Source organism: Rhinopithecus roxellana, chromosome 13, assembly GCF_007565055.1.
Source record: "Rhinopithecus roxellana isolate Shanxi Qingling chromosome 13, ASM756505v1, whole genome shotgun sequence".
Lineage (NCBI taxonomy): Eukaryota > Metazoa > Chordata > Mammalia > Primates > Cercopithecidae > Rhinopithecus > Rhinopithecus roxellana.
In genome coordinates, this window is record NC_044561.1 from 17,207,046 (window position 1) to 17,234,115 (window position 27,070).

The 27,070-nt window shown below is 42.6% G+C and overlaps 1 protein-coding gene across 1 annotated transcript; it reads left to right on the plus strand.

The window, feature by feature from the left end:
- LOC104674734 (tRNA-splicing ligase RtcB homolog) lies at positions 1–26,942 on the plus strand. Its single transcript, XM_030915422.1, has 12 exons — positions 1–205; positions 3,453–3,531; positions 5,525–5,592; positions 7,381–7,480; positions 12,505–12,661; positions 13,565–13,721; positions 15,213–15,372; positions 17,063–17,238; positions 18,107–18,295; positions 19,006–19,116; positions 21,263–21,382; positions 26,425–26,942. The coding sequence occupies exons 1-12, from the start codon at positions 113–115 to the stop codon at positions 26,530–26,532; spliced, it is 1,518 nt and encodes a 505-aa protein (XP_030771282.1). The 5' UTR covers positions 1–112; the 3' UTR covers positions 26,533–26,942.
- Positions 26,943–27,070: the final 128 nt, after the last annotated feature.

The window sequence follows — 27,070 nt, forward strand, 5'->3', positions numbered from 1 at the left end:
GCTGGTCGCGCCTGCGCTTTGGTTCTTGGAAGGCGGTGCTCTGGGAAGCCGGACGACGCGGCAGCCGGTCTTCAAAGCCGAGCCGGGAGTTTTCGCTACCGTTGTCGCCGCCATGAGTCGCAGCTATAATGATGAGCTGCAGTTCTTGGAAAAGATCAGTAAAAACTGCTGGAGGATCAAGAAGGGCTTCGTGCCCAACATGCAGGTAAGTCAGGAGAGCAAATGGCGGGGCCTTCCCTGCTACGTCCCCGGCCCGGCCGGCGTCCACCGCGCTCTCTAGTCCTCCCCTCGACCACTGGGTCCTCCCCGGCCCCTTGCAGAGTTTGCCTCATCCCCTCCTTCTCCCCTCATGGTTCTGGGGCCGCCCAACCTGTTCCAGCACCACCTCCCGCCAGGAGAGGTCCCCGAACCACGAGGACAAGCTAAGCGCAGTGGATATGGGGAATCCAAATAAATACGAAATTGGGGTTTCCAAAGCGTTTTCACAGATCAGTCTCATAAACGCATCGTGAGCTGGTTTACGTTCCTGGTCTTCAGAAACTTCCGTGATCTTTTCCAAGGTGGAACTGCCAGCCCTGGGTTCATTTGCTGGGACTGGAATTCACCTCCTCTGAGTCATGCTGGTTATTTATATAACGTTTATAGACCTTTGTTTACTGAACCAAGTTTTCAGCATTCAGTATTCCATGTTGGTTTTTAATTAAGCGATGTCATTTCTTGCAGTAGCACAGGGGAGGGCCTGATTGCTTTTAATACTTCACAGAAGGACCTCGAGGATCTGTCGGTGACATCGTTTCCTCTACCTACCTAGGAAGAAGCTCAGCCAGGACTTGATGTCCAGTTTACTAGTTTTTCCTCTGACGTCCCAAATGGAGACTTGAGGGCTTGGGATCATCAGATAGTTTGAAAGCCTGGGCTCTGTATCTCTCGGCCTTCATCACCATCTGTGCTCATATTTTTCATTAACGTGAAAAAAGAAAACGTTTGTGAAGTTTTGCAACGTATTTTAAATAGTTTTTGAAATCCCTGAAGATGCCAAGTAAATGCTTCAAAGGTTTACCGTCTCACGTCTTGGTAAACAGCTCCCAATAGCCACTCCCCTCTTTTGTTCGGAATCAAAGCTTATTGAGTTTCCCTTGTTGGCAAGTCACTTACCCTGAGGGAAGAAAAAGCCCACAGGGATAAATCTGTGTTCTATTTGCTGTTTCGCCACTTTCTTTGTGTGGAAACCGATACCCTGAAGGAAGGAAACATAAGGGGAGGGGAGTGCAGTGGTTCGTGGCCTGTAATCTCAACACTTTGGGAGGCCAAGGTGGGAAGATCCTTTGTGCTTAGGACTTCGAGACCTTCCTGGGCAATATAGTGGGACCGCGTCTCTACCAAAAAAAAATTGAATTAGCCAGGCGGGGTGGTGTGCACCACAGCTACTCAGGAGGCTGAGGCAGCGGGAGCCCTTGAGCCTGGAAAATCGAGGCTGCAGTGACCCGTGATCATTCTAAACTGCACTCCAGCCTGGGTGACAGAGTGAGTCCCAAATTAAAAAAAAAAAAAAGAAAACACCATGACATGATCATCTGTAGGATCTAATAATACAGCCTTCATTGTCTGGCAGGTGTTCTGACTTAGCCTTCAAAGCACACACTGGTGCTCATTGATGGGGCAAGTCTAATTTTGCTAGGCAGTTCTAGTTTAAGTATGTATACAGCACTTTACTACCACCTTTTCTTTGGGAATAGAGACTTAGAATGTTGATGCATTGCTCTTAAAACGCTATTGACTTCTAAGCACGAATTGTGCTTCCATCCTCATGGTAGCAGTGAATTTCACATGGATCATCTCTGTTACTAAATCTCCATTTCTCCCCCAAAGCCCACATCTACTTGTTGGACTAAAACTTTCTCTTTGTTCCCTTAAAATGCTCCCCTCTCATCTTTATGTCATTTTTGCGTTTGGCTCCTAAATGTTCTGCTGCACCAGTGATGTCTCTTGTCTTTAAAGAGCCAGCTGTACAGGATCTCTGTGAAACCTCTCCCAGCTCCCTAGACTGTTGAGGCACTTCCTCATCAGATTCTTCCATAGCACTGTGTACTTAATGTTATGGCACTTGCTTCATTGCACTCTGATACTCTTATGAGAATATAAGGGCTGTATTGGCTGGGCGCAGTGGCTGACGCCTGTAATCCCAGCACTTTGGGAGGCCAAGACGGGCGGATCACGAGGTCAGGAGATCGAGACCATCCTGGCTAACACGGTGAAGTCTCTACTAAAAATACAAAAAAATTAGCCGGGCGTGGTGGCGGGTGCCTGTAGTCCCAGCTACTCAGGAGGCTGAGGCAGGAGAATGGCGTGAACCCAGGAGGCAGAGCTTGCAGTGAGCCGAGATTGTGCCACTGCACTCCAGCCTGGGCCACAGAGTGAGACTCAGTCTCAAAAAAAAAAAAAACAAACAAAAGAAAAAAGAATATAAGAGCTGTATTGTGGTGTACTGGGAGCTCCTTGAAAGCAAGATTTTATCATATTCTTTGTATCTCCCCTAGTGCCCGGGACAGTGCTTCATGCATAGTAAATCCTCAGTTAATGTTTGGTGAATTAATACATGTGACCCTTAAGAAGTTGTACTGGAAACATTTTCCATCAGTGGATATTAATTGTTCTTTATGCAGTGGTCATGAAGTCATCTTTCTGGTAAAAACTACATTCAGTTGATTAAGTGTTAAATCTTTGGTTCTCCGTTACTGGATAGCTCCTTCAAAATATTTGACCTATGATAAAAATGTTCTGCTCTTTAGTGTTACATAAGTATGTCGTCCATTGCCTTTTATGTGCCGCCTCTATTGTCAAGCTTTAAAATTACGTAGATTTTTTTTTTAAGTATATAGCTTATAGAACTGAGCACACAGCTACATAGCTGTATGTTAAATTTCTCTTCTCACTATTTACCTAACTAGAGATTTGTAAGTCACCACTAGAGCACAATAAAGTGTAAACCAGCTATTGGCTTAAACACAGAATAAATATACTAAGGTTAGATGACTATGTATTATGTTTAGAATTTGAGTTTTTTATTGATCTGGGTTTTTTTTTAAATTTTCAAAAATCCATTGATATTTTTGAAGCTTGAGGATTAAGACCTTTGGGCTTTGTGAGAGCATAGTTGGAAGATTTTTCTTTATCACACAGAAAGATGCTTAATCGGTTGAATTCTTAAAGGTGGTTTTGAGGGTATAATAATTAAAACAATTAGTGAACATTGCAAAATTTTTCTTAAGGTATATTTTATGATGGGAGCAGCTCGTAGCCTTTGATAGGAAGTTTTCTGCATGCGTAAGGTAATGTGAAAGTGTTTGGTAAAGGGTAAAGCACAGTAAATACTGCATACAGCGTATTCTGTCCAGTGCCTACACTTGCCATACGTGTACTCAGACATTGCTTTTCACTTTTCTTGGTACCAGGTTGAAGGCGTTTTCTACGTGAATGATGCTCTGGAGAAATTGATGTTTGAGGAATTAAGGAATGCCTGTCGAGGTGGTGGTAAGTACATTAGAGTGTCACTTATATTAGTACAGTAGTGCCTTCCCTGTGGCCTGAAAGAGTGGTAACTGAATTACAATTTTGAAATATTGTCAAGGAGTGATTACAACTTAAGGTAAGACCAAAAGAACTTACTTATTTGTGATCACATTGTTAGCCAGTTGGTGTTATAGAAAGGACTTGTAACTGGGTAGAACTCGTTTCTCAGCTAACCTTGAACAATAAGAGCAAGTGACCTACCATTTGTTTTACACTTACTATATTCCAGGCATTTTACTAGGTGCTTTGCATAGATTATCTCATGTAATACTTGCAGTAACTCTAAAAGGAAGATATTATCTCCAGCTTATAGATGTGTAAGTCAGAGCTCAGTGAGGTTAAACGTAATAACTAGAAAACCAAACATTGAATGTTCTCACTCGTAAGTGGGAGCTGAACATTGAGAACACATGGATACAGGGAGGGGAACATCACACGCCGAGGCCTGTCAGGGGATTGGGGGGTAAGGGAGGGATAGCATTAGGAGAAATAGCTAATGTAGATGACAGGTTGATGGGTGCAGCAAACTACTGTGGCACATGTATACCTATGTAACCTGCATGTTCTGCACATGTACCCCAGAACTTAAAGTATAATAACAAAAATTTAAAAATTTTAATTTGCCCAAGATCACATAGCTTTTTGATGACAGCCAGAATTCAGATCCAGTAGTGCCTGATTTTAAGGACAATGTTCTTAACCAGTACACTAATTAGGCTTACTGAACTTCAGTTGTCTCATCCATAAAACAGGTATCATTACACCTATCTTAGAGGGCTGCAGCAAGGTTTAGAGATAAAATGCATGAAGCCCTATGATAATCTAATGGTGATAGTATAGAAATCATCTAGTGTTGGGCCGGGCGCAGTGGCTCACGCCTGTTATCCCAGCACTTTGAGAGGCCAAGGCGGGCGGATCACGAGGTCAGGAGATCGAGACCTGTCCTGGCTAACATGGCGAAACCCTATCTCTACTGAAAATACAAAAAAATTATCCGGGCATGGTGGCGGGCACCTGTAGTCCCAGCTACTCAGGAGGCTGAGGCAGTAGAATGGCGTGAACCTGGGAGGCAGAGCTTGCAGTGAGTGGAGATCGAGCCACTGCTCTCCAGCCTGGGCAACAGAGCGAGACTCTATCTCAAAGAAAAAAAAAAAGAAATCGTCTAGAGTTATCCCTTTCATTTTTTAGATCAGCAAACTAAAGCCTTCCCTCCCCAACCAGGGTATGCTCACTTGTCTAAAATAACATAGCTGCCAAGTGGCAGAAATGGGACTGGAGCCCCATATCCCTTCATTCTCAATCCAGTGTTTTCCAGAGCTGCCACATTGCCCTTCTTTGTCACTTAGAATAAACCAGCATTGATTTTCTTTATAAAGGGAACCGCTGAAAGAATATTTTTTTCAGGCCAGGTGCCCTGGCTCACACCTGTAATCCCAGCACTTTGGGAGGCCGAGGCAGGTGGATCACAGGTCAGGAGTTCAAGACCAGCCTGACCAACATGGTGAAACACCATCTTTACTAAAAATACAAAAGTTAGCCGGGTGTGGTGGCCCACGCCTGTAATCCCAGCTACTCAGGAGGCTGAGGCAGGAGAACTGCTTGAACCCAGGGGGTGGAGGTTGCAGTGAGCCAAGATCAAAAAAAAAATTTTTTTCAAATATTAATAACGTAAAATTTGGTATTTGTATTTTACATCGCAGTACAACATTTGCAAGCAGCCTTCTCATGGTATATGCAGAACACTGGCAGCACATTTGTGGCTATCTTTCCTGTTTGTCTACTTCCTTCTTGAAGAAGCTCCCTTCCATCTTGCATCTCAAATATCCTTCTAGATTTTGTTGTCTTAGTAGCCCTGATGACTACCTCTTCATGTTATACAGTCTAGAAACATGAATATAATTAATGCTAAAACTCAAGTGTGTTGTCTTTTCTAATACCCAATTTTTGTCTTCAGGTGTTGGTGGCTTCTTGCCAGCCATGAAACAAATTGGCAACGTGGCAGCCCTGCCTGGAATTGTTCATGTAAGTCAGAGTTCAGAGCTTTAATCATTTATATTTCTTAAAGTCCATTGAATGGATGAATGGCCATGCTTGATAATGGTGTCATTTATACAATGACCTTTGGACAGCCCAACATAACTGTGAAGCCTGGTTCAGTGGCTCATGCCACCCGCAACACTTTGGGAGTCCAAGATGGAAGGATTGCATGAGCCCGGGAGTTCAAGACTACTCTGGGCAACATGGCAAGACCCTGTCTATACAAAAAAAATTAGCCAGGTGTGATGTCACATGCTTGTAGTCCCAGCTACTCAGAATGCTGAGTGGGAGGATCACTTGAGCCCAGGAGTTCCACACTGCAGTGAGCCATGAATCACGCCACTGCACTTTTAGCGTGGATGACAAAGTGAGACCCTGTCTCTAAAAATAAAAAATACAAAGAAATAACCATGGACCTAAAGAAGTAATTGAATCTGGATGGCATTTCAGTTTCTGGATGCTTTTGGCTAGAATCTGTAAGTGTTCAAGAACCTTTGAAGTAGTTTTTGGCCGGGCGCGGTGGCTCAAGCCTGTAATCCCAGCACTTTGGGAGGCCGAGACGGGCGGATCACGAGGTCAGGAGATCAAGACCATCCTGGCTAACATGGTGAAACCCCGTCTCTACTAAAAATACAAAAAACTAGCCGGGCGACCTGGCGGGTGCCTGTAGTCCCAGCTACTTGGGAGGCTGAGGCAGGAGAATGGCGTGAACCCGGGAGGCGGAGCTTGCAGTGAGCTGAGATCCGGCCACTGCACTCCAGCCTGGGCGACAGAGCAAGACTCCGTCTCAAAAAAAAAAAAAAGAACCTTTGAAGTAGTTTTTATGTTTTGTTTCTTTATCATGGTGGCATCATTATTCCTGGATCAGTACACCACCATTGTAAGTTTCATTGTAAGTTTCACTTCATTGTTTCAATGTCCACCATTGTAAGTTTCATTGTAAGTTTCACTTCATTGTTTCAATGTAAGTTTCATTTCGTTGTAAGTTTCACTTCCCATGCAGAGGATCATTGAAGAAGAAATGGCAAGAAGTTTAGGGGTTAGCACTGAGCGGAAGGAAGAGAGGACAGCGTAGCCCCCACCAGTCTAGCGTAGCCCCCACCAGTCTAACATTCGTATTCTGTCATTAGAGGTAGATGTTGAAAATGGATCTATTCGGCAGACATTTTTCAGGTCTTCTTTATGCCAGTTACCATGTTGGGCACTTGGTGGAGGGAATGAAATGGTATGGCTTGTGTATATAAGGAAGTTGTTAGTGTCTGGGTTGTCTGCATGTCTGCTGGGTTTGACTTGCATGCTTCCTGGGTCAGGGTCCTTTCCTAGGCTCTGCATATAGGAAGTCTACAGTATTTATACCATCAAATGGATTACATTTGGCTGTGATTACTTAAACGGATGACCTCTATAAATCAGTTATTTTCCTCTTCTTAATCTGACAAACCAACGTTTGTCAGTGTCTTAATATTATTTTTAAAATGTGATAGTACATTAAACTTAGTATGTGTTACTCCTGTATCATGTTATTTTGAGGCTTTTCTGTTTTGGATTTCCTTAACATTCACATCTTATAAAAAGGTTTTTTTCTCACTGTATTTAGCTTTGTGATTAGGAGTTCTTATGATTTCCCTGAATAGAGAAGATTTTGTGAAAACACAGTCTTAATTTAGGGAAAGCTTCAGCCTGCAGCCTCTTTGAGAATCAGTGTCAGGTCCATCAGGGCAACCAGGGTGGCAGGTCAAGACACTTGTATTTCAATTTCTAATTCTCTTTCAGCGATCTATTGGGCTTCCTGATGTCCATTCAGGATATGGATTTGCTATTGGGAACATGGCAGCCTTTGATATGAATGACTCTGAAGCAGTGGTATCCCCAGGTAAGATTACTGTGCACATCTGCTGTTAAGTGTGTAGCTTTGGCCGGGCACGGTGGTTCACGTCTGTAACCCCAGCACTTTGGGAGACCGAGGCAGGTGGATCATGAGGTCAAGAGATCGAAACCATCTTGGCCAACATGGTGAAACCCTGTGTCTCTACTAAAAATAGAAAAATTAGCTGGGGGTGGTGACGTACACGTGTAGTCCCAGCTACTTGGGAGGCTGAGGCAGGAGAATCACTTGAACCCAGCAGGCAGAGGTTGCAGTGAGCCGAGATTGCGCTGCTGTACTCCAGCCTGGTGACAGAGCAAGACTGTGTCTCAAAAAAAAAAAAAAAAAAAAAAAAAAAAAAAAAAAGTGTAGCTTCTTTCTATGGACCATAGCCTTTGTGAAACAGAGCACTTCTCTCCATGTGCATGACTGAGTCTCATCATGTTCTGTCATTTTTTTTTGAGGCTATTACAACATCAAGCAAAGCATATTTTCAGTGAAAATTTTGGGAGGCTCCTACCAAACATCATGGTATTCAGGCTTTGGCTACAAAACAAACTGGCAATTTTCTTTTATCTTTGTAACTCGGTTACCTCATGGGCACATCATGTCTAATAATGACCATACAGTATTAGTAGATTAGATGAGTTCAACTGTGTAAAATATTTAGAACAGTGCTAAGCACATAGAACATATTCAGTAATATTGTCATTGTTATTCAGTGATAACACTGAATATACAGAAGGCTGTATATGCCTTCTGCTGTGGTTATGGGGTGCTTTCAGTGAATATTCTATACCAGAAATATCTTTGCTGTTAAAGAGTGTGAATTTAGAAATGAAGTTTAAATGACATCTTGAGAGTTCTGCTTCTAGCAGTGGTGGACTGGGTTGTTTCAGACCAATCCCTGCTGAAAATAATGAGAAAGGTTGGGTAAAAAATGTTTTCTGAAATCTGTTTGAAGGCACAGAAAATCTGCTAAGGCAGGAAGAATTTGCGAGGTCAACATCTAGAGGAAAAGAAGAAAAAGGTCCAGATATGTGAACCCTACATGTAGGGCTGTTTTGAGGTGACTGCAGATTTCAGTCAATAAGAATATACATGATTTGAATAATCTAACAACAAACTTGACACTTGACCTCTAATATACATGTGTGGTTGTGTGTGTGTGGTGCACTTGCATTGCAGTGCAGCCAAGCAGTGCAGAGTATACATTTTTTTCAAATGCACCGTTTACCAAAACTCTCCACATGCTGAGCCCTAAAGCAGGCATCAAATTTCAAAGCATTGAAATCATATAGACCAGCAGTTCTCAAACTTTTTGCACTCGGGACCACTTTAGTAAAAATTATTGAGGATTGGTCTCAGCCTCTTACCAACGTTTATCTTATTAGAAATTAAAATAAATGTTTTTAAGAGGAATATATACATGTCTCATTATCCATTAGAACAAAGATGTTATGTCATATAGTTTTTGAGAAATCTCACTGTACAGTCATGGGAGAATATGAATAAAATAGATAATGTCTGAGTATTATAAAATGAATCTTACACACCTGAAATGGTCTTCCCCCTCACCCCCACCCCAGGTCTCATACTAAAGAACCCACTCATATAAGAGGGTATTTTCTGACCACAGTGGAATTAAATTAGAAATCATTTAAATAAAAACTAGACCTAGCACTTTGGGAGGCCAAGGCGGGTGGATGGCTTGAGCTCAGGAGTTTGAGACCAGCCAGGGGCAACATGACAAAACCCCATCTCTTAAAAAAAAAAAAAAAATACAAAAAATTAGCCAGGCATGGGGGCATGCACCTGTAGTGCCAGCTACTTGGGAGGGCCAAGGTGGGAGAATCACTTGGGCCCGGGAAGCAGAGGTTATAGTGAGCTGAGATTGCACCACTGCCCTCCAGCCTGGGCGGCAGAGTGAGACCCTGTCTCAAAACAAAAAAACTAGAAAAAGTTTGGGAGGCCAAAGCAGGAGGATCACATGAGACCAGAAGTTTGAAACCAGCCTGCACAACATAGGGAGACTCCCATCTGTACAAAAAGTTTAAAAATAGCTGGGTATGGTGGCGCACACCTATAGTCCTAGCTACTTGTAAGGCTGAATCCAGAGAACCAGTTGAACCCAGGAATTTGAGGCTACAGTGAACTACGATCACACTACTGCACTCTAGTCTGGTGTAATCTTAAAACAGTATCTCAAAAAAGAAAATCTATATATTTGGAAATTAATATGCTTTTAAATAACCCATGAGTCAAAAACAAAACTATGGAAATGAGAAAATAACTAATGTAAATAGAAGATACTTACGTCTAAAAATTGACATTGAGTTGAGTAAAGGAAACCCTTGTATGCTATTGGAGGGAGTGTAAATTGGCACAGCCATTATGGTAAACAGTATGGAGATTCCTCACAAAATTGAAAATAGATCCATATGATCCAGCAATCCCATCACTGGGTGTATATCCAAAGGAAATGAAATCAGTATCCAAAGAGATACCTGCCCTCCCATGTTCATTGTAGCATTGTTCACAGTAGTCAAGGTATGGAAACAGCCTGAATCCATTATTCAACCTTAATAAAGAAAGAAATCAATCTTTTAAAATCGAAGGGAAAAGACAGGGAATCCTGCCATTTACTACAGCATGGATGAAACTAGAGGATATGCTGAGAAATAGACCAGACACAGAAAGGAAAATACTACATGCTTTTGCCCGTATGTGCAATCTAAAAATGTTAAACTCTCGGAGAGTAGAGTGGTGCTAACAGAGTGGATGTTAGTCAGAGTGTACAGAGTTTCAGTTTTAAGATGAATGAGTTCTGGAAATCTAATGCATAATGTATTGACTGTAGTTAATAATATATTGTAATAGTGTATTGTATTACTTTTAATGGCAAAAACCACAATTACTTTTGTACCAGCCTCATAGCTATAGTCCCAGGCAATTGAGAGGCTGAGGTGTGAAGACAACTTGAGCCTAGGTGCTGGAGGCTTCAGCTGAGCTATGACCTAGCCTGGGCAACAGCAAGACCCTGTGTCTAAAATAATATATTGTGTACTTGACATTTTCTAAGAAAATAAATCTTAAGTGTTCTTACCAGAAAAAACAGAAGGGGAAGTAACTGTGAGATCATAAATATGTTAATTAGCTTGATTGTGGTAATTATTTTACAACGTAAATGTACATTGTGTACACCTAAATATATACAGTTTTTATTTACCATTTGTTTGCCAGTCATCTCTCAAGCTGGGGGGAAAATGATTTAAAACATACTTATGGGCCAGACGCAGTGGCTCACACCTGTAATTCCAGCACTTTGGGAAGCCGAGGCAGAAGGATCACTTGAGCCCAGGAGTTTGAGACCAGCCTAGGCAGCATAGTGAAACCCCATCCCTACAAAAAATGCAAAAGTTAACCAGGCGTGGTGGCACACCCCTATAGTCCCAGCTACTCAGGAGACTGAATTGAGAGGATTGCTTGAACCCGGGAGGTCGAGGCTGGTATGAGCCATGATTACTCCACTGCACTTCAGCCTGGGTGACAGAACAAGACCCTGTCTCAAAAAAATAAAAGCCGGCCGGGCGTGGTGGCTCACGCCTATAATCCTAGCACTTTGGGAGGTGGGAGACCATTCTGGCCAACATGGTGAAACCGCATCTCTACTAAATATAAAAAAAATGACCTGGGTGTAGTGGTGCACACCTGTAATCCCAGCTACTCGGGAGGCTGAGGCAGGAGAATCACTTGAACGCAGGAGGCAGAGGTTGCAGTGAGCCGAGATCGCGCCTCTGTACTCCAGCCTGGTGACCGAGTGAGACTCTGTCTCAAAAATAAAAATGAAAAATCAGAGTACTTATGTCTAAAATTTTGAGGTTACTGTCCTTTTTGAATGGAAACATGCAGCCTTAAATGCACAAATTAGGAAAGAAGAAAGGCTGGAGTATCAGTGATCTTAGAAAGCTAAAAAAAGAACAACCAATTATACCCTAAAAAAGTAGAAAGATGGAAATAATTAGGAGTAAAATTAATGAAATGTAAAGATATATGATAGAAAGGACCAAGAAAGGCAAAAGTTGGCAAAAGAAAGGACCAAGAAAGGCAAAAGTTGGTTATTTGAAAAGACTGAAAAAAAATTCATGAACCTCTGAAAACAGGGGTCAAGAAAAAAAGAGGCACATTTTGGTCTCTGTTTTACATGTTACTCAGTGTTCATTGCTGCCTCCCTGGTCCATAAAGTGCCTTTAGTATGTTACTTTAGATTATCTTGGTGTCATCAAGCTTTCCCCAGCAGAGAACCACTTTGTTGTCTACTTTAAAGCGTAGTTGCCGGGCGCGGTGGCTCACAGTTGTAATCCCAGCACTTTGGTAGGCCGAGGCGGGTGGATCACGAGGTCAGGAGATCAAGACCATCCTGGCTGACATGGTGAAACCCCATCTCTACTAAAAATATAAAAAGTTAGCTGGGCATGGTGGCGGGCGCCTGTAATCCCAGCTACTCAGGAGGTTGAGGCAGGAGAATGGCGTGAACCTGGGAGGCGGCGCCACTGCACTCCAGCCCGGGCAACTCCGTCTCAAAAAAAAAAAAAAAAAAAAAAAGTTATCTGTAAAAGAATGGGTATCTTTGGCCGGGTGCAGTGGCTCATGCCTATAATCCCAGCACTTTGGGAGGCTGAGATGGGTGGATCACGAGGTCAGGAGATCGAGACCATCCTGGCTAACATGGTGAAACCCCGTCTCTACTAAAAAATAAAAAAAATCATCCAGGCATGGTGGCGGGCGCCTGTAGCCCCAGCTACTTGGGAGGCTGAGACCAGAGAATGGTGTGAACCCGGGAGGTGGAGCTTGCAGTGAGCCAAGTTCTCGCCACTGCACTCCAGCCTCGGTGACAAGGCGAGACTCCCTCTCAGAAAAAAAATAAAAGAAAAAAAGAATGGGTATCTTTATAGCGCTATATCAATGGCAAGAAACTGCAGGTAACAATGCCTTACCAGCTGGTTTTGCTGTAAGTTTTCTCTATTTTGTAGGTGGTGTCGGGTTTGACATCAACTGTGGTGTCCGCTTGCTAAGAACCAATTTAGATGAAAGTGATGTCCAGCCTGTGAAGGAGCAGCTTGCCCAAGCTATGTTTGACCACATTCCTGTTGGGGTGGGATCAAAAGGTGTCATCCCAATGAATGCCAAGTAAGAGCACACATTTCCAGTACATGGTATGGGAGGGATAATAACCACATGACCTTCAACTTCCTTTCCAGTGCAGTACACTTGAGAGATGAGGATTGTTCAGTTACTTTTCAGGAAGTAGTAAGAATTGTTTTTTTAAGCATGACGTTCAGCCCATTTATTGGAGACATAAGTCAACTGATGTAACAGCCTTCGACATTTGTGGATGTGTTTGTAATAACATCATATCCACCAGTGTTTATTGAGCACTTTGTATGCTCAATCCAGGAAAAGTGTAGTTTTTCCTGGCAGTGTTTTAGATGTTTTAGATGAAGATTAAAGCTTGTACCCTCGAAGGGTTTAATGTACGTGTACTCAGCTTCAAAATGGAGGTGCAGTAAGCCATTCAGAACTTCTGTGAAGATGGGAAAAGAGCTTAAAATTTAACCTGTGTTGCCTGAGGAATTCTAGATACCTCATTTATTTGACTGTAATTCTTCATAAATCATTAAGGTGTGTACCTGGTGGAATTAGTGGTTAGAGAGTGATAGGTGATTAAGGTTACAAAGTTGTTGTTGATGTTATTGTTTTTTGTCTACTTAATCACTACCTCATGGAATTCAGGATCAGAGAGGCAAAACTGAATATAAAAAAGATTTGAAAATTAACAAGTAGCCATATAAATGTCAAGTAGAACTGCAATGATGTCTAATAGGGCATTTACCATTTTATGTTGCAATTATTTATATGACTGCATTCCTCAAAAAACCAGTTACTGAGAGCTTAAACTTTGTATCTGACTTAAGGCCTGGAACACAGGCGATAGTAAATGTCAAGTTTTCCTCTGCCCTGTAAGATGTGATCATCCTTAGGTTTTGCTCTGCCTTGGTTGTGAAATGACTAGTACCTTTTATACTTATCCAGAGACTTGGAGGAGGCCTTGGAGATGGGGGTGGACTGGTCCTTAAGAGAAGGGTATGCCTGGGCTGAAGACAAGGAGCACTGTGAGGAGTACGGAAGGATGCTGCAAGCTGACCCCAATAAGGTTTCTGCAAGAGCTAAGAAAAGAGGCCTTCCTCAGGTAACTCACTTTGGAGGGGCAACATATTAATTATTTTTCATATTTTGTTTTTATTGGGGGAAATATCTATATCTTACATTTAGCAGACGTATTCCCAGGTTTTTTTTTATGGTATATCAAAAAATACAATTGGTTTATGCTTCATTTTTATTCTAAAAAAACCATCAGGGATGGATGCGGTGGCTCACACCCACTTTGGGAGGTCAAGGAGGATCACTTGAGGCCAGGAGTTCGAGACTAGCCTGAGCAACATAAAGAGACTTAGTCTCTACAAAAATTAAAAAAAAAAAAAAAAATTAGCCAGGCATGGTGGCAAATGCAAGTATCCCAGCTACTCAGAAGGCTAAGACAGGAGGACTGCTTGAGCCTAGGAGTTTGAGGATGCAGTGAGCTGTGATCACGCTACTGCACTCCAGCCTGGGTGACAGAGCAATCAGGAGCTTGCAAATATTCAATAAAATAAGAAATAATGAATTAGAAGTGAATGGGAGAAAAATAGAATGTGTATAAGGTTCATAGTCAAAATTATATATATACATACTTTGACAGTCTATGGTATCCATAAGATACTAGATGTTTGAAATTACAGCTAGTTGTGAAGGCTTTGCCACTAATTCAGTGTGACACGTGGGCAAGACTGTCTTCTTCTGGATCTCATTTTCTTATAGAAAACTGGGATGGTTAAAACTAGGCAACCTCTAAAGACTCTTCCAGCACTGACATTCTCTGGTTCTCCAAATCATCTGTTAATATTAGCTCTAGTTGTGGTATATGCTCTTTCAGTTATAGATAATGGTGGACGTTCATGAACTCATAGATGTTTCAAAATCATTTGAACTTGGACCTTGTCTAAGAGTCAACATTCACCAACATTTATCCCAAAATTTGACTCTTCGTGATGTTTAAAATGTCCCATGAACCATTTAAAAGCTTGATTTTTTGTTTGTTTGTAAAGCTTTTGTTTTAAATTAATTTATTTACTTTATGTTCTGGGATACATGTGCTAGTTTGTTACATAGGTATACATTTGCCATGGTGGTTTGCTGCACCTATCAACCCATTATCTAGGTTTTAAGCCCCACATGCATTAGATATTTATCCTAATGCTCTGCCTCCCTCTTTCCTTCTACTCCCCGACAGGCCCCGGTATGTGATGTTCCCCTCCCTATGTCCATGTGTTCCCATTGTTCAGCAACTACTTATGAGTGAGAACATGTGGTGTTTGGTTTTGTGTTCCTGTATTAGTTTTTTATATGTATATACCAAGCATATCATGATATAATACAATTTAGGAGCTAGTCTATGTTATTTTGTTGTGTAGAATATTGTTGTAAATGAAGCACTTCTATAGCTTAGGAATTTTTTTGTTACAGAAACACTGTTTCTATGGTTATTTTGTTGTTAGTTTGTTTTTATCTTTTTGGTTTTTAAATAGATTTTTTTAAAAAAGTGGAATCAAAACTATCTTACCAGACATTTTTACATTTGCAGTTGGGGACCCTGGGAGCAGGCAACCATTATGCAGAAATCCAGGTTGTGGATGAGATTTTCAATGAGTACGCTGCTAAAAAAATGGGCATCGACCATAAGGGACAGGTGTGTGTGATGATCCACAGTGGAAGCAGAGGCTTGGGCCACCAAGTAGCCACAGGTATATTCTAGACCTCGTACTAAAATGTACATTTTACGGGCAACCAGATAGAAATTTAAGAGCGAAACCTCTGAAATATACTGCATGGGTTTTATCCTGAGTCCTCAACAACCAAATAACTTGAACAAATTAACTTCACTGGGCCATAACTTTCTTGTCTAAAAAAATGAGTATAATAACGATTTCATATAGGATTATCATGGAAAGTTAATAATATATGTAAAGCACTTAAATCAGTGTCTGACATTAGTAAGCACTCGATAAATGTTAGTTGCCGTTATCGTTATGTTTACTCTTATGAGTTACTAGCTGGCCAAGAAAGAGCAAGAAAATATTTAAAGAGTGGAATTTATGAAATAGGCATTCATTTGGCAGATAACGTATGTATTGTATACCTGCTCTGCAACATTAGGTGTTATGGTGGATTTGCTGATGAAACAGGCTGATACTTTGCACTCAGATTGTCTCATGAAGTAAAAGTCATGTCCGTTTAGAAGAAAAAATAAATATTAAAAGGTAGCAATTAATAATATAGGAGAGTCAAACAAAACACATTTAGGAAAAAGATTTTGGAGATGGCTTCACGGACCCAGTGTTGAGCTCAGCCTCACAGTTTGGACAATTACACACAAAGGACACTGGTGACAAAGGCAGCATGAACAAAAGCAGGAAGCAGCGAAATATTGGATAGGTCCTTTTGGATAGTGTGTGAAATAATGTATGAATTGTGACGGTTGCTACAGGACTGAATGAAGCAGGACGAATGCAGAAATGAAAATAAAAAAACAAAAGAAACTGTTTTAAAGGAGTCAGGGGGCTTCTTGCTTCTAGTGAGCAAGGGCCTTGAGCTTCCACAGCCCTTCGTATTTATTGGGTAGAAAAAGCAGGGAGGAGGAGGTAAGGTTGGTCAGCTGCTTGATTGATCGCAGGTTGATATTATTGCTAACAGGCTTCACATGTATCTAATCACAAGAAACACGGGCCTGGGGTGTGGCTGCCCTCAGCATTCCTTCTGGGCGGCAGACACAGTTGTCAGCTTGCCAACATCCTGCATTTGTGAGAACAGTTTGCTGTTTACTCACATAGCCGCCGGTGGTATACTGACTTGTTCACGACCCTCATTCTTTCGGCTTCCGACAATGAATAAATGAAAAGGTATACAGATGTCTGGAAATTGTTATAAGCTTTAAATTTCATGTTACAGATCAGCCTCTAGTGCACTGTATTGTGGGAGAATTTAGTAATTTGTGCCAGCCTGACCCTTTAGACTGTTTAATCTAGCAGATGTATAAAGCGTCGACTAGTGGTTCAGAACATTCCCCTGGATTCGGTTAATCATGAAGGCAACAAAATGTGTTTTACTGCTACTATTCCTATTCATTCACATGTAGAGAAAGGAGTACTGAAGGCCATACTGTGGCTATTCGTTTTCACATCCCATTCTCTTTCAAGTTCCTAGAGGGCAGATGTTGACTTTGTGTCCCACAAACTGTCTCTGCACTCTGCACGATTCTCAAGTACATCTTGACTGAGCAAATAGATGAACTCAGAAACACGTTAAAGGGAAAGTTGGCTTTCACTTGGCTTTTTTGTGGAATGAATTTGAATGTAGCCTGCCTTTCTACAGTAAATCTAAACTGTTCATTTCAGGGAAAGCTAACTCGTTTGGACTTTGCTGCTCTTGTTCCAGATGCACTGGTAGCTATGGAGAAGGCCATGAAGAGAGACAAGATTATAGTCAATGATCGGCAGTTGGCTTGTGCTCGAATCGCTTCGCCAGAAGGTCAGGACTACCTGAAGGGAATGGCAGCAGCTGGGAACTATGCCTGGGTCAACCGGTCTTCCATGACCTTCTTAACCCGTCAGGTACAGTCGACGTTGCTCTTCTGTTCCAAGTCATTTATGATGATGTTAAGTGCTTTAAAACATAGTGCAGTCCAGGCCGGGTGTGGTGGCTCATGCCTGTAATCCCAGCACTTTGGGAGGCTGAGGGGGGCGGATCATGAGGTTAGGAGATCGAGACCGTCCTGGCTAACACAGTGAAACCCCATCTCTACTAAAAATATAAAAATTAGCTGGGTGTGGTGGTGGGCACCTGTAGTCCCAACTACTCGGGAGGCTGAGGCAGGAGAATGGCGTGAACCCGGGAGTTGGAGCTTGCAGTGAGCCGAGATTGCACCACTGCACTCCAGCCTGGGCGACAGAGCGAGACTCCCGTCTCCAAAAAAGAAAAAACATGATGCGGTCCAGTCAAAGCCTATGGTGTTTGGTTTTGGAAATTCACATAGTTAATGTTCAAAATACCAGAGAAGTGTCCAAGGTTTTGGTGTCATCTTAAATTAAATCATCAGAGTATCAAGCATGAGAAGTGAGAGAAGAGAATCAAAATTATTCCTAGAATTTGTCTTGAACACCATAGAGAATCGAAGTGCCATTGACTAAGATTCAGAAGGCTGGGGAAGAAGCAATTTTGAAAGGTGGGATCAAAAGTTGCCAGGCAGCTTTTCAACCAAAGATGAAAATGATGAAGATGAAAATGATGTGGTGGCATTGGCTATGTGGTCTAAAAGACAGCTTTTGTCCTTTACGTGAGATAATCTTACGACTACTTTTGAGCTTTTACATCTTTTACTCCCTTCAGAAGAGACTACCTGAAATCAGTGAGATAAGTCATGAAGAGCTGAAGATGAGTCCTGAAGTTCTGGCTGCTTTTATCTTCTGTGTTTTCTTCTAGGCTTTTGCCAAGGTCTTCAACACAACCCCTGATGACTTGGACCTGCACGTGATCTATGATGTTTCTCACAACATTGCCAAAGTGGAGCAGCATGTAGTGGACGGGAAGGAGAGGACACTGTTAGTACACAGGAAGGGATCCACGCGCGCTTTCCCTCCTCACCATCCGCTCATTGCTGTTGATTACCAAGTACGTAGCACTGCGTTTGTAGTTTCAAGCAGTGGGAGCACGATTTAGATCATTGCAAATGTGAATTATATTTAAAATAAAAAGCAGCAATTGTGAAAAGAAAATACTCTGTCACCCATGAGAACAGTGATTCCTAATCTTCTCTGAAGCAGTAACTCCTCCCCGCATCATTTGTGCTTGCAGTGGTGCCATGTGCTAACTAGAAAGTGCTGCAGGAGGTGTATTTTACTCCACTCCTGTGAACTGAGGCCTTTGAATTAATGGAAGACAGGATTAACTCAGTTACAGAACACAGTAAACTCAGTCTGTTTCATTCCTCCTGTCCTTTTGGTGTCTGGCTGTGGTAGAGTTAGAAAGACCCCGTAGTCTGCTGGCTCCTTTTACAGATGAGAAACCCAAAACGGAGAAGACAAGCACCTTGCTCAGGATGGTGGTTCTAGCAATACTTCCCTACACTTTTGGATTTTGCTTTGCTTTTATTTTGACTCTTCTGCATTTTTACTGGTCCTCACATTTTCACTGTCATCCACTTCCTTCCCCTCCGAATTATCAAAGAGTCAAAGTACTATCTTAATATAGTTTACAAGCCGCGTGTTTAGAAGTCTGGGTTTCTCCTACAATCCTACAGTGCAAGAGAAAATTTAAATTTTATGCATACAAAGCTTATGCTTTTCTGAATTTTAACATGTTTAATTTATGTGCATCCTCAGCTCACTGGACAACCAGTGCTCATTGGTGGCACCATGGGAACCTGTAGTTATGTTCTTACTGGCACTGAACAGGGCATGACTGAGACCTTTGGAACAACCTGTCATGGAGCGGTAAGGAAAACAGAAACTTCCTTAGAAATGCTCTCTTCAGTTTAGCTATTGTTTTCCATTTTGACTGGTAAGTGTAGCCGACTGAACATTAACAGAGTTGAGACTTGGGTCTATCATGTCTTGTACTTCAAATTGTTCCCCATAATGTATACTATTTAGTAAACTGACTGGGGTCATCTCGTATCTCTACCGTAGTGAGATCTGGTAGGGTTAGGGACCGTTTCTTACCTCTGCAAGTCCAGAAAATCCAGACTGGGAAATTGTCACACTAGCTGAGCTTACCGTAACTAGTTTATAAGTGGTGGAACTTTAACGGATGCAGATATCACAGTTGATCTCAGCGATTGGCTGGACTTGCTCATTTGTTTAATTTACCCCTTCCTATTGTGTAGGCCCACTCAGGACTGCAAGGATAGGCCCTATTTGCATATTAGAGCCCATGTACAGTCTACACACACCCCCATTTCAAAACACTGCCTCTCATCTTCTAAGCCCAGGAGTCAGTAAACTCTTCCCATAAAGGGCCAGACCTTAAGTATTTTAGGCTTTTGGGACCAGGTGGTCTGTGTACCAGCTATTCAGCTATGCCATTTCAGTGCAGAAGCAACCTTAAGTACTGTGTAAATGGGCAATGCTGTGTTCTAATAAAACTATTTTAGGCCAGGCATGGTTGCTCACACTTGTAATTACAGCACTGTTGGAGGCCAGGGCAGGAGGAGCACTTGAAGCCAGGAGTTCAAGACCAGACTGGGCAACATTAGCGAGACACTGTCTCTACAAAAACTTTTTTTTTTTTTTTTTTTTTTTTTTTTGAGACGGAGTCTGGCTCTGTCACCCAGGCTGGAGTGCAGTGGCCAGATCTCAGCTCACTGCAAGCTCCACCTCCTGGGCTTACGCCATTCTCCTGCCTCAGCCTCCCGAGTATCTGGGACTACAGGCGCCTGCCACCTCGCCCAGCTAGTTTTTTTGTATTTTTTAGTAGAGACGGGGTTTCACCGTGTTAGCCAGGATGGTCTCGATCTCCTGACCTCGTGATCCGCCCATCTCGGCCTCCCAAAGTGCTGGGATTACAGGCTTGAGCCACCGCGCCCGGCCTACAAAAACTGTTTTAATTAACCAGGTGTGGTGCCACACCTGTAGTCATAGCTACTCAGGAGGCTAAGGCAGGAGGATTCCTTGAGCCCAGGAGGTTAAGGCTGCAGTGAGCTATGATTATGTCACTTCACTCCACTCTCAGTAACAGAGGGAGACCCGTTCTCAAAAAAACAAAATAGTTTATTTTAAAAAGCAAGTGGTAGGCCAGATTTGGCCCATACACTGTAGTTTGCCAGCCCCTTTTCTAAGCCGTCCAGAGTGTTGAGCCAGTCTTGAAATGGTAAAGAGAAACTGTCCAGAATACCTTTTTCTAGGACAGACCTTCACAAATGTATTTAATCCTACTTTTTTCTCTGATTGTTTCTCATTTCTAGCTGCCTCCCAACTCCTAATTTTAATGCAGTGGTTTTCTTTCTTTTTTTTGAGACGGAGTCTGGCTCTGTCGCCCAGGCTGGAGTGGTGCAGTGGCCGGATCTCAGCTCACTACAAGCTCCGCCTCCTGGGTTTACACCATTCCCCTGCCTCAGCCTCCCGAGTAGCTGGGACTACAGGCGCCCGCCACCTCGCCCGACTAGTTTTTTGTATTTTTTAGTAGAGACGGGGTTTCACCGTGTTCGCCAGGATGGTCTCGATCTCTTGACCTCGTGATCCACCCGTCTCAGCCTCCCAAAGTGCTGGGATTACAGGCTTGAGCCACCGCGCCTGGCCAATGCAGTGGTTTTCAACAAAGGTGTTCCTGCTACCCCCACGGGAACATTGGCAATTTCTGGAGGCTTTTTTTATTGTTGTGGTTTAGTGGGAGTTGCTATTGGCATTTAGTGGGTAGAGGCCAGGGATACTGCTGAATACCCTGCACAGCACAGCCTCCCAGCAAAGAATTCTCTGGTCCAAAATCTCAAAGGATATGATGAGGCTTACAAGGCCTGCTACCAGTTTGATAAAGTAGAAAAAGATGGTTTTTAAAGCTCCTTTTTTTTAGTGTAAGAGAAAATCAAGGAAAGGGCATATAATCTTAGGATTTGAAGTGAAGTTCATTCCTTTCCCATTCTAGGGCCGTGCGTTGTCCCGAGCAAAATCTCGACGTAATTTAGATTTCCAGGATGTTTTAGACAAATTGGCAGATATGGGAATTGCAATCCGTGTTGCCTCACCCAAACTGGTTATGGAAGAGGTAAGTGAAATTCTGATAAATACATGAATATTTATTGTTCCCCATTTGTAATTTATGTCAGTCTACAGAGATAGCAATTTAGGGTATTACTAACAGAAATTGTTTCGGTTTTTTTTTTTTTTTTATGACCTCAATTTTGTCTTATGTTCCTTGCTTAGCTTATTTCAGTTTTATATTTTCTTTTCTTTTGGCTGAAATTATGAGCCAGGTCCTTAAGAATGATTTTTACTGTTCATTTTATAGTCTCCATCTACATATTAAGTTTTTCAAAAGTAGTTTGAGCTGACTCTTGCTTTTGCACAATTGTATACTTAGGTTTCAATTTGAAAGCAAATTTGAAAAAGGAAGGCATAGGCTGGATGTGGTGGCTCACGCCTGTAATCCCAGCACTTTGGGAAGCCGAGGCAGGCGGATCATGAGGTCAGGAGATCGAGACCATCCTGGCTAACACGGTGAAACCCCGTCTCTACTAAAAATACAAAAAACTAGCCAGGTGTGGTGGCAGGCGCCTGTAGTCCCAGCTACTCGGGAGGCTGAGGCAGGAGAATAGTATGAACCCGGGAGGTGGAGCTTGCAGTGAGCCGAGATTGAGCCACTGCTCTCCAGCCTGGGTGACAGAGCGAGACTCCGTCTCAAAAAAAAAAAAATAAAGGAAAATATAAATGTTTGAAGTGACTTTTATTTGACTCACAGGAGAATAGATTTTGTTTAAATTCTGTATATATGTGTACATATATGTACATATTTAAATTAAGAGCAATTTAATTCCTTAATGATTTAAGAGAAAAGAAAAAGTCATCCAGAAGCTCAGTGCCCTAACACAGTTATTACTTGATCTTTTAGAATACTTACTATTGTTGGCCGGGCGTGGTGGCTCACGCCTGTAATCCCAGCATTTTGGAAGGCCAAGGCAGGCAGATCACTTGAGGTCAGGAGTTAGAGATCAGCCTGATCAACATGGCGAAACCCCTACAAAAATACAAAAATTAGCTGGGCATGGTGGTGGACACCATAATCGCAGCTACTCAGGAGGCTGAGACAGGAAAATCACTTGAACCCAGGAGGAGAGGTTGCAGTGAGCCAAGATCACGCCACTGGACTCCAGCCTGGATGACAAAGCAAGACTGTCTCAAAAAAAGAAAAAAATACTTATAGTTTTTTCCTATTTTTTTTTTTTGTTGTTGTTGTTGTTGAGACGGAGTCGCCCTGTCACCCAGGTTGGAGTGCAGTGGCGCGATCTGGGCTCGTCGCAAGCTCCGCCTCCTAGGTTCGCGCCATTCTCCTGCCTCAGACTCCCCAGTAGCTGGACTACAGGTGCCCGCCACCACGCCCAGCTAATTTTTTGTATTTTTAGTAGAGGCGGGGTTTCACTGTGTTAGTCAGGATGATCTCGATCTCCTGACCTCGTGATCTGCCCGCCTCGGCCTTCCAAAGTGCTGGAATTACAGGCATGAGCCACCGAGCCTGCCCTTTCCTAATTTTTTTTTAAAGCTAATCATAACTATAGTTAAAAAACATTTTGTAGTTATTTTTGAAATTTAGCACATTATTCTAAAATCGTTTTTGTCACTTTTTAAAATCATTGCTGAATATTCCACCAGCTGAGTACCTTACTTTCTGCCTGTAGTGGACATTTAAGTAGCTTCCAAATGTTTGCTACTATAAATTAAATTGTAATGATTATCTTCATGCATGCAGCTTTTTTCCAGTTGTTTTAGTAATTAGAACAAAGTCTCAAAAGTGGAATTACATGGTGGCTCATGCCTATAATCCCAGTACTTTGGGAGGCCAATGCAGGAAGATCTCTTGAGGCCAGGAGTTCAAGATTAGTCTGGGCAAAGATTAGTCAGGTATAGTCCTAGCTGCTCAGGAGACTGAAGCTGGAGGATCGCTTGAGCCCAGGATCTTGAGGTTACAGTGAGCTATGTGATTGTGCTGCTACATTCCAGACTGGGCAGCAAAGCAAGACCCTATCTCTAAAAAAACAAGGAAAAAAAGTGGAATTACTGAGTCAGAGTATGACAAAGACTTATTTTTTTTTAAATAACGATTCATTTTTCCTGTGATCTTAAGAATACATGTTTAGGCCGGGCACGGTGGCTCAAGCCTGTAATCCCAGCACTTTGGGAGGCCGAGACGGGCGGATCACGAGGTCAGGAGATCGAGACCATCCTGGCTAACATGGTGAAACCCCGTCTCTACTAAAAAATACAAAAAACTAGCCGGGCGAGGTGGCGGGCGCCTGTAGTCCCAGCTACTCGGGAGGCTGAGGCAGGAGAATGGCGGGAACCCAGGAGGCGGAGCTTGCAGTGAGCTGAGATCCGGCCACTGCACTCCAGCCTGGGCGACAGAGCGAGACTCCGTCTCAAAAAAAAAAAAAAAAAAAAAAAGGAATACATGTTTAATTTAAAAGATTTGGAAAATACTGGCCGGGCGCAGTGGCTCACGCCTATAATCCCAGCGCTTTGGGAGGCCGAGGCAGGCGAATCACGAGGTCAGGAGATTGAGACCATCCTGGCTAACACAGTGAAACCCCATCTCTACTGAAAATACAAAAAATTAGCTGGGCGTGGTGGCGGGCGCCTGTAGTCCCAGCTACTCAGGAGGCTGAGGCAGGAGAATGGCATGAACACTGGAGGTGGAGCTTGCAGTGAGCTGAGATCGCACCACCGCACTCCAGCCTGGGCGACAGACCAAGACTCTGTCTCAAAAAAAAAGATTTGGAAGATGCAAAGAAGAAAACGGAAAACATTTAGAACTCAATCAGCCAGAAATAAGTACCGTTAACATTTGCATTTTTAGTTTTTTGGTTTGGTTTTGTTTTTTCATCAGCACCATGTGATTGTTTCATTCACTCATTCAGCGAACGCTTACGAACTATCTGCTATAGTTAGGTACTGTTCTGTGTGCTAGAGATACTGCAGTGAATGAAAGAAACATGAATCGCTTCCTTGTGGAGCTTTCCAAATAGTAAAACATACAGTGTGTTAATGACCATACGAGTTCTATGAAATAAAAATGAAGCAAGGAAAGGGGGTTGGAGAAGACTTCCGTGAGGTGACTAGAGCAAAGACTTGAAGAGAGAGAGGAAACAGGCTACCTGGGCATCTGGAGGTGAGCTTTCGAGGCAGAGCGAACACCAAGTGCAAAGTCTGTGAGCCGAGGTTATGCAGGAGTGTTCAAGAAACAGCAAGGAGGCCAGGCATGAAGAGCAAGCCAGAGGGTGATGAGGTCAGAGAGGTAGGGGGCACCAAAGCATTTGGACTTTTGCTTTTACTCTGATTGAAATGAAGAAACCCTGGAGGATTCTGAGCAGAATAGTGACGTGATGTGACAAATGTGTTTGCATATTGATGAGAAGAATCTACAAGAGAAATTAATGATGCAGAAAAGAGGGAGGAAACTGCTGGAGAAGTGTCCTTGAATAGATGAGAGGAGATAGAGTCTGATGTACAAGTGCATGGGGTTGCTATTTGCTAGAAGCACAGATAATTCATCCTTTAGAAAACGAGAGAAGAGGCTGAGCACAGTGGCTCACACCTGTAATCCCAGCACTTTTGGGAGGCTGAGGTGAGAGAATTGCTTAAAGCTAGGAGTTCGAGACCAGCCTGGGCTACAAAGCAAGACCCCCCCATCTCTACAAAAAATAAAAGGATTAGGCACAGTGGCACATATATGTAGTCTCAGTGAGCTATGATTGTGCCACTGGACTCAACCTTGGGCAACATTAAAAAGTAAAAGGAGAAAAGGTATTATAGATACAGATACGTGGAGAAGATAAAGTGAGCGTTATTTTGAATATTCTGGCTGCTATTTTTTTCAGTGTATTACATAGTAGGGTCAGCAAGTGAGAGTGAGGATCTGAGAAAAGGTATGAAATATTCATCTAGGGGAGAGATGGTCATTGGCCCAGTGGAATTTTATCTGATTTCCAGGAGCTAGAAATCGTCAAGTAATGCTGGGGAGTGATTCAGGCTCCCACAGATAACTACAGCCAAAGGTAGTTTGTGGTACGATGTAGTGACTGCAAGATTCACAACTAGGAGTGCCTAGGGAGAAAGGGAGAATAGAAACAACCTTGAAAGCCAGGAGCACACCTGTCCCACTCCTGGGACCAATGGCATGACCTGGTTTGGGAGAAAAAACAGCCACCACTTCAGAAAGTTGGAGGTGAAAGTGATGTCCTCGGGAAAGATCCATGTTTCAGTAAAACAGGAAGATGAAGGGAACGTTCAAAGAAGGGAAGGAGGGGATTTTGCTCCTTCTGGATGGAGTTCCAGAGGCCACAGTGGGGAAGTTTCAGAAACTGGAAGGGAATGGGAGGTGGGATAGAAAAGGATTTTATGTACAGAACCATACGGGAATCAGCATGGCTGGCCTGAGCTTGTATTGACAGGAATGAAGATAAAGTGAGTGTGTGATGAAATTAGTGCTAATGGTGGCAAGGCAGTGTGGGTAGGATGGAAGGGTGGGAATGTTGCTAGAAAGTCACAGAAATACATTGTGTGTGAGTGTAGGTACACACATATACCCACATACACACATGCACACAGTTTTAGTTTGTTTTAGACATATATGAATTTTATCACTTACTGTGAAGGTACTACATGTTCATTCCAGAAATTTTGATAACTGCAGAAATATATAAAGAAAAAATTAAAATTGCCAGTAATTCTACCATCAAGAGATAATTACTGACATATGATGGTTTGGTGCTGTTCCTTCCTATCAGGTTTTGGTGTGTGTTTTATTTAATTACATTGACTGCATTTCCTAGTTCTACGTGTAATGTAATACATGTAGTAATACATGTTCTAAGTAATACATGTTCTTTAGAGAAAAAATATAAGACAAGATGAAAGTGTTTTGGAAGCTACCACTGACCAACATCAGGCTTACTCCTTTTTTAAATTTTTGCTAATTTGATAGGCAAAAAAACTCTCTTATTTTAGTGTGCATTTATTTAATCACAAGTGAAGTTTGGTGCTTGTCAAGACTGTGTTTTTGGTGGACTTGTACAATGTTTAATTCCTCTCCTGCAGGCTCCTGAGTCCTATAAGAATGTGACAGATGTGGTGAATACCTGCCATGATGCTGGAATCAGCAAGAAAGCCATTAAACTGAGACCAATTGCTGTGATCAAAGGATAGAACCTTGGACAGCAGGGCTGCCAGACACCACCAGCCCTCTGAAGTGGAAGTGGACTGATGTGCTTTTCTGACATCAGACTCAAGGCAGGACAGGTTCCAAAGTGTGCAGCTGTAACTGCTTGTGCCAAAATGGCTGGTGCGGAGGCTGCTGCTTTCAGGGGCCCGAGCTTATAAAATAACCTTCCAGGAAGAGGCACATTGGCCACCTTTGGAAAGGGAGGAATATGCCTTCTCCTTGTTTGTTCCACAGAGTTTTAGGAAAATCTGTTAGGCATGGGTAGGTGTCAAATTGCCTTAGGCAGTCATACAGATCTTTAGCCATCAGATTGAACTTCTTTCCACCAAGTTCTGTTTACATTCCGAGAGGTGTCATGAAGAAAGTTCTATTAAATAAGGTTTTGGAATGTTTCCTTTTGTCCGTTGCTTTGTCAGTTTGTCCATTCATCCACCCGTTTGGGCACCACCCCTCTTACTAAATACCCTCTTACTTGGAGAGCACCCGGGGGTTGTAATTGGGCTGTTAGATGAATAGATAGTG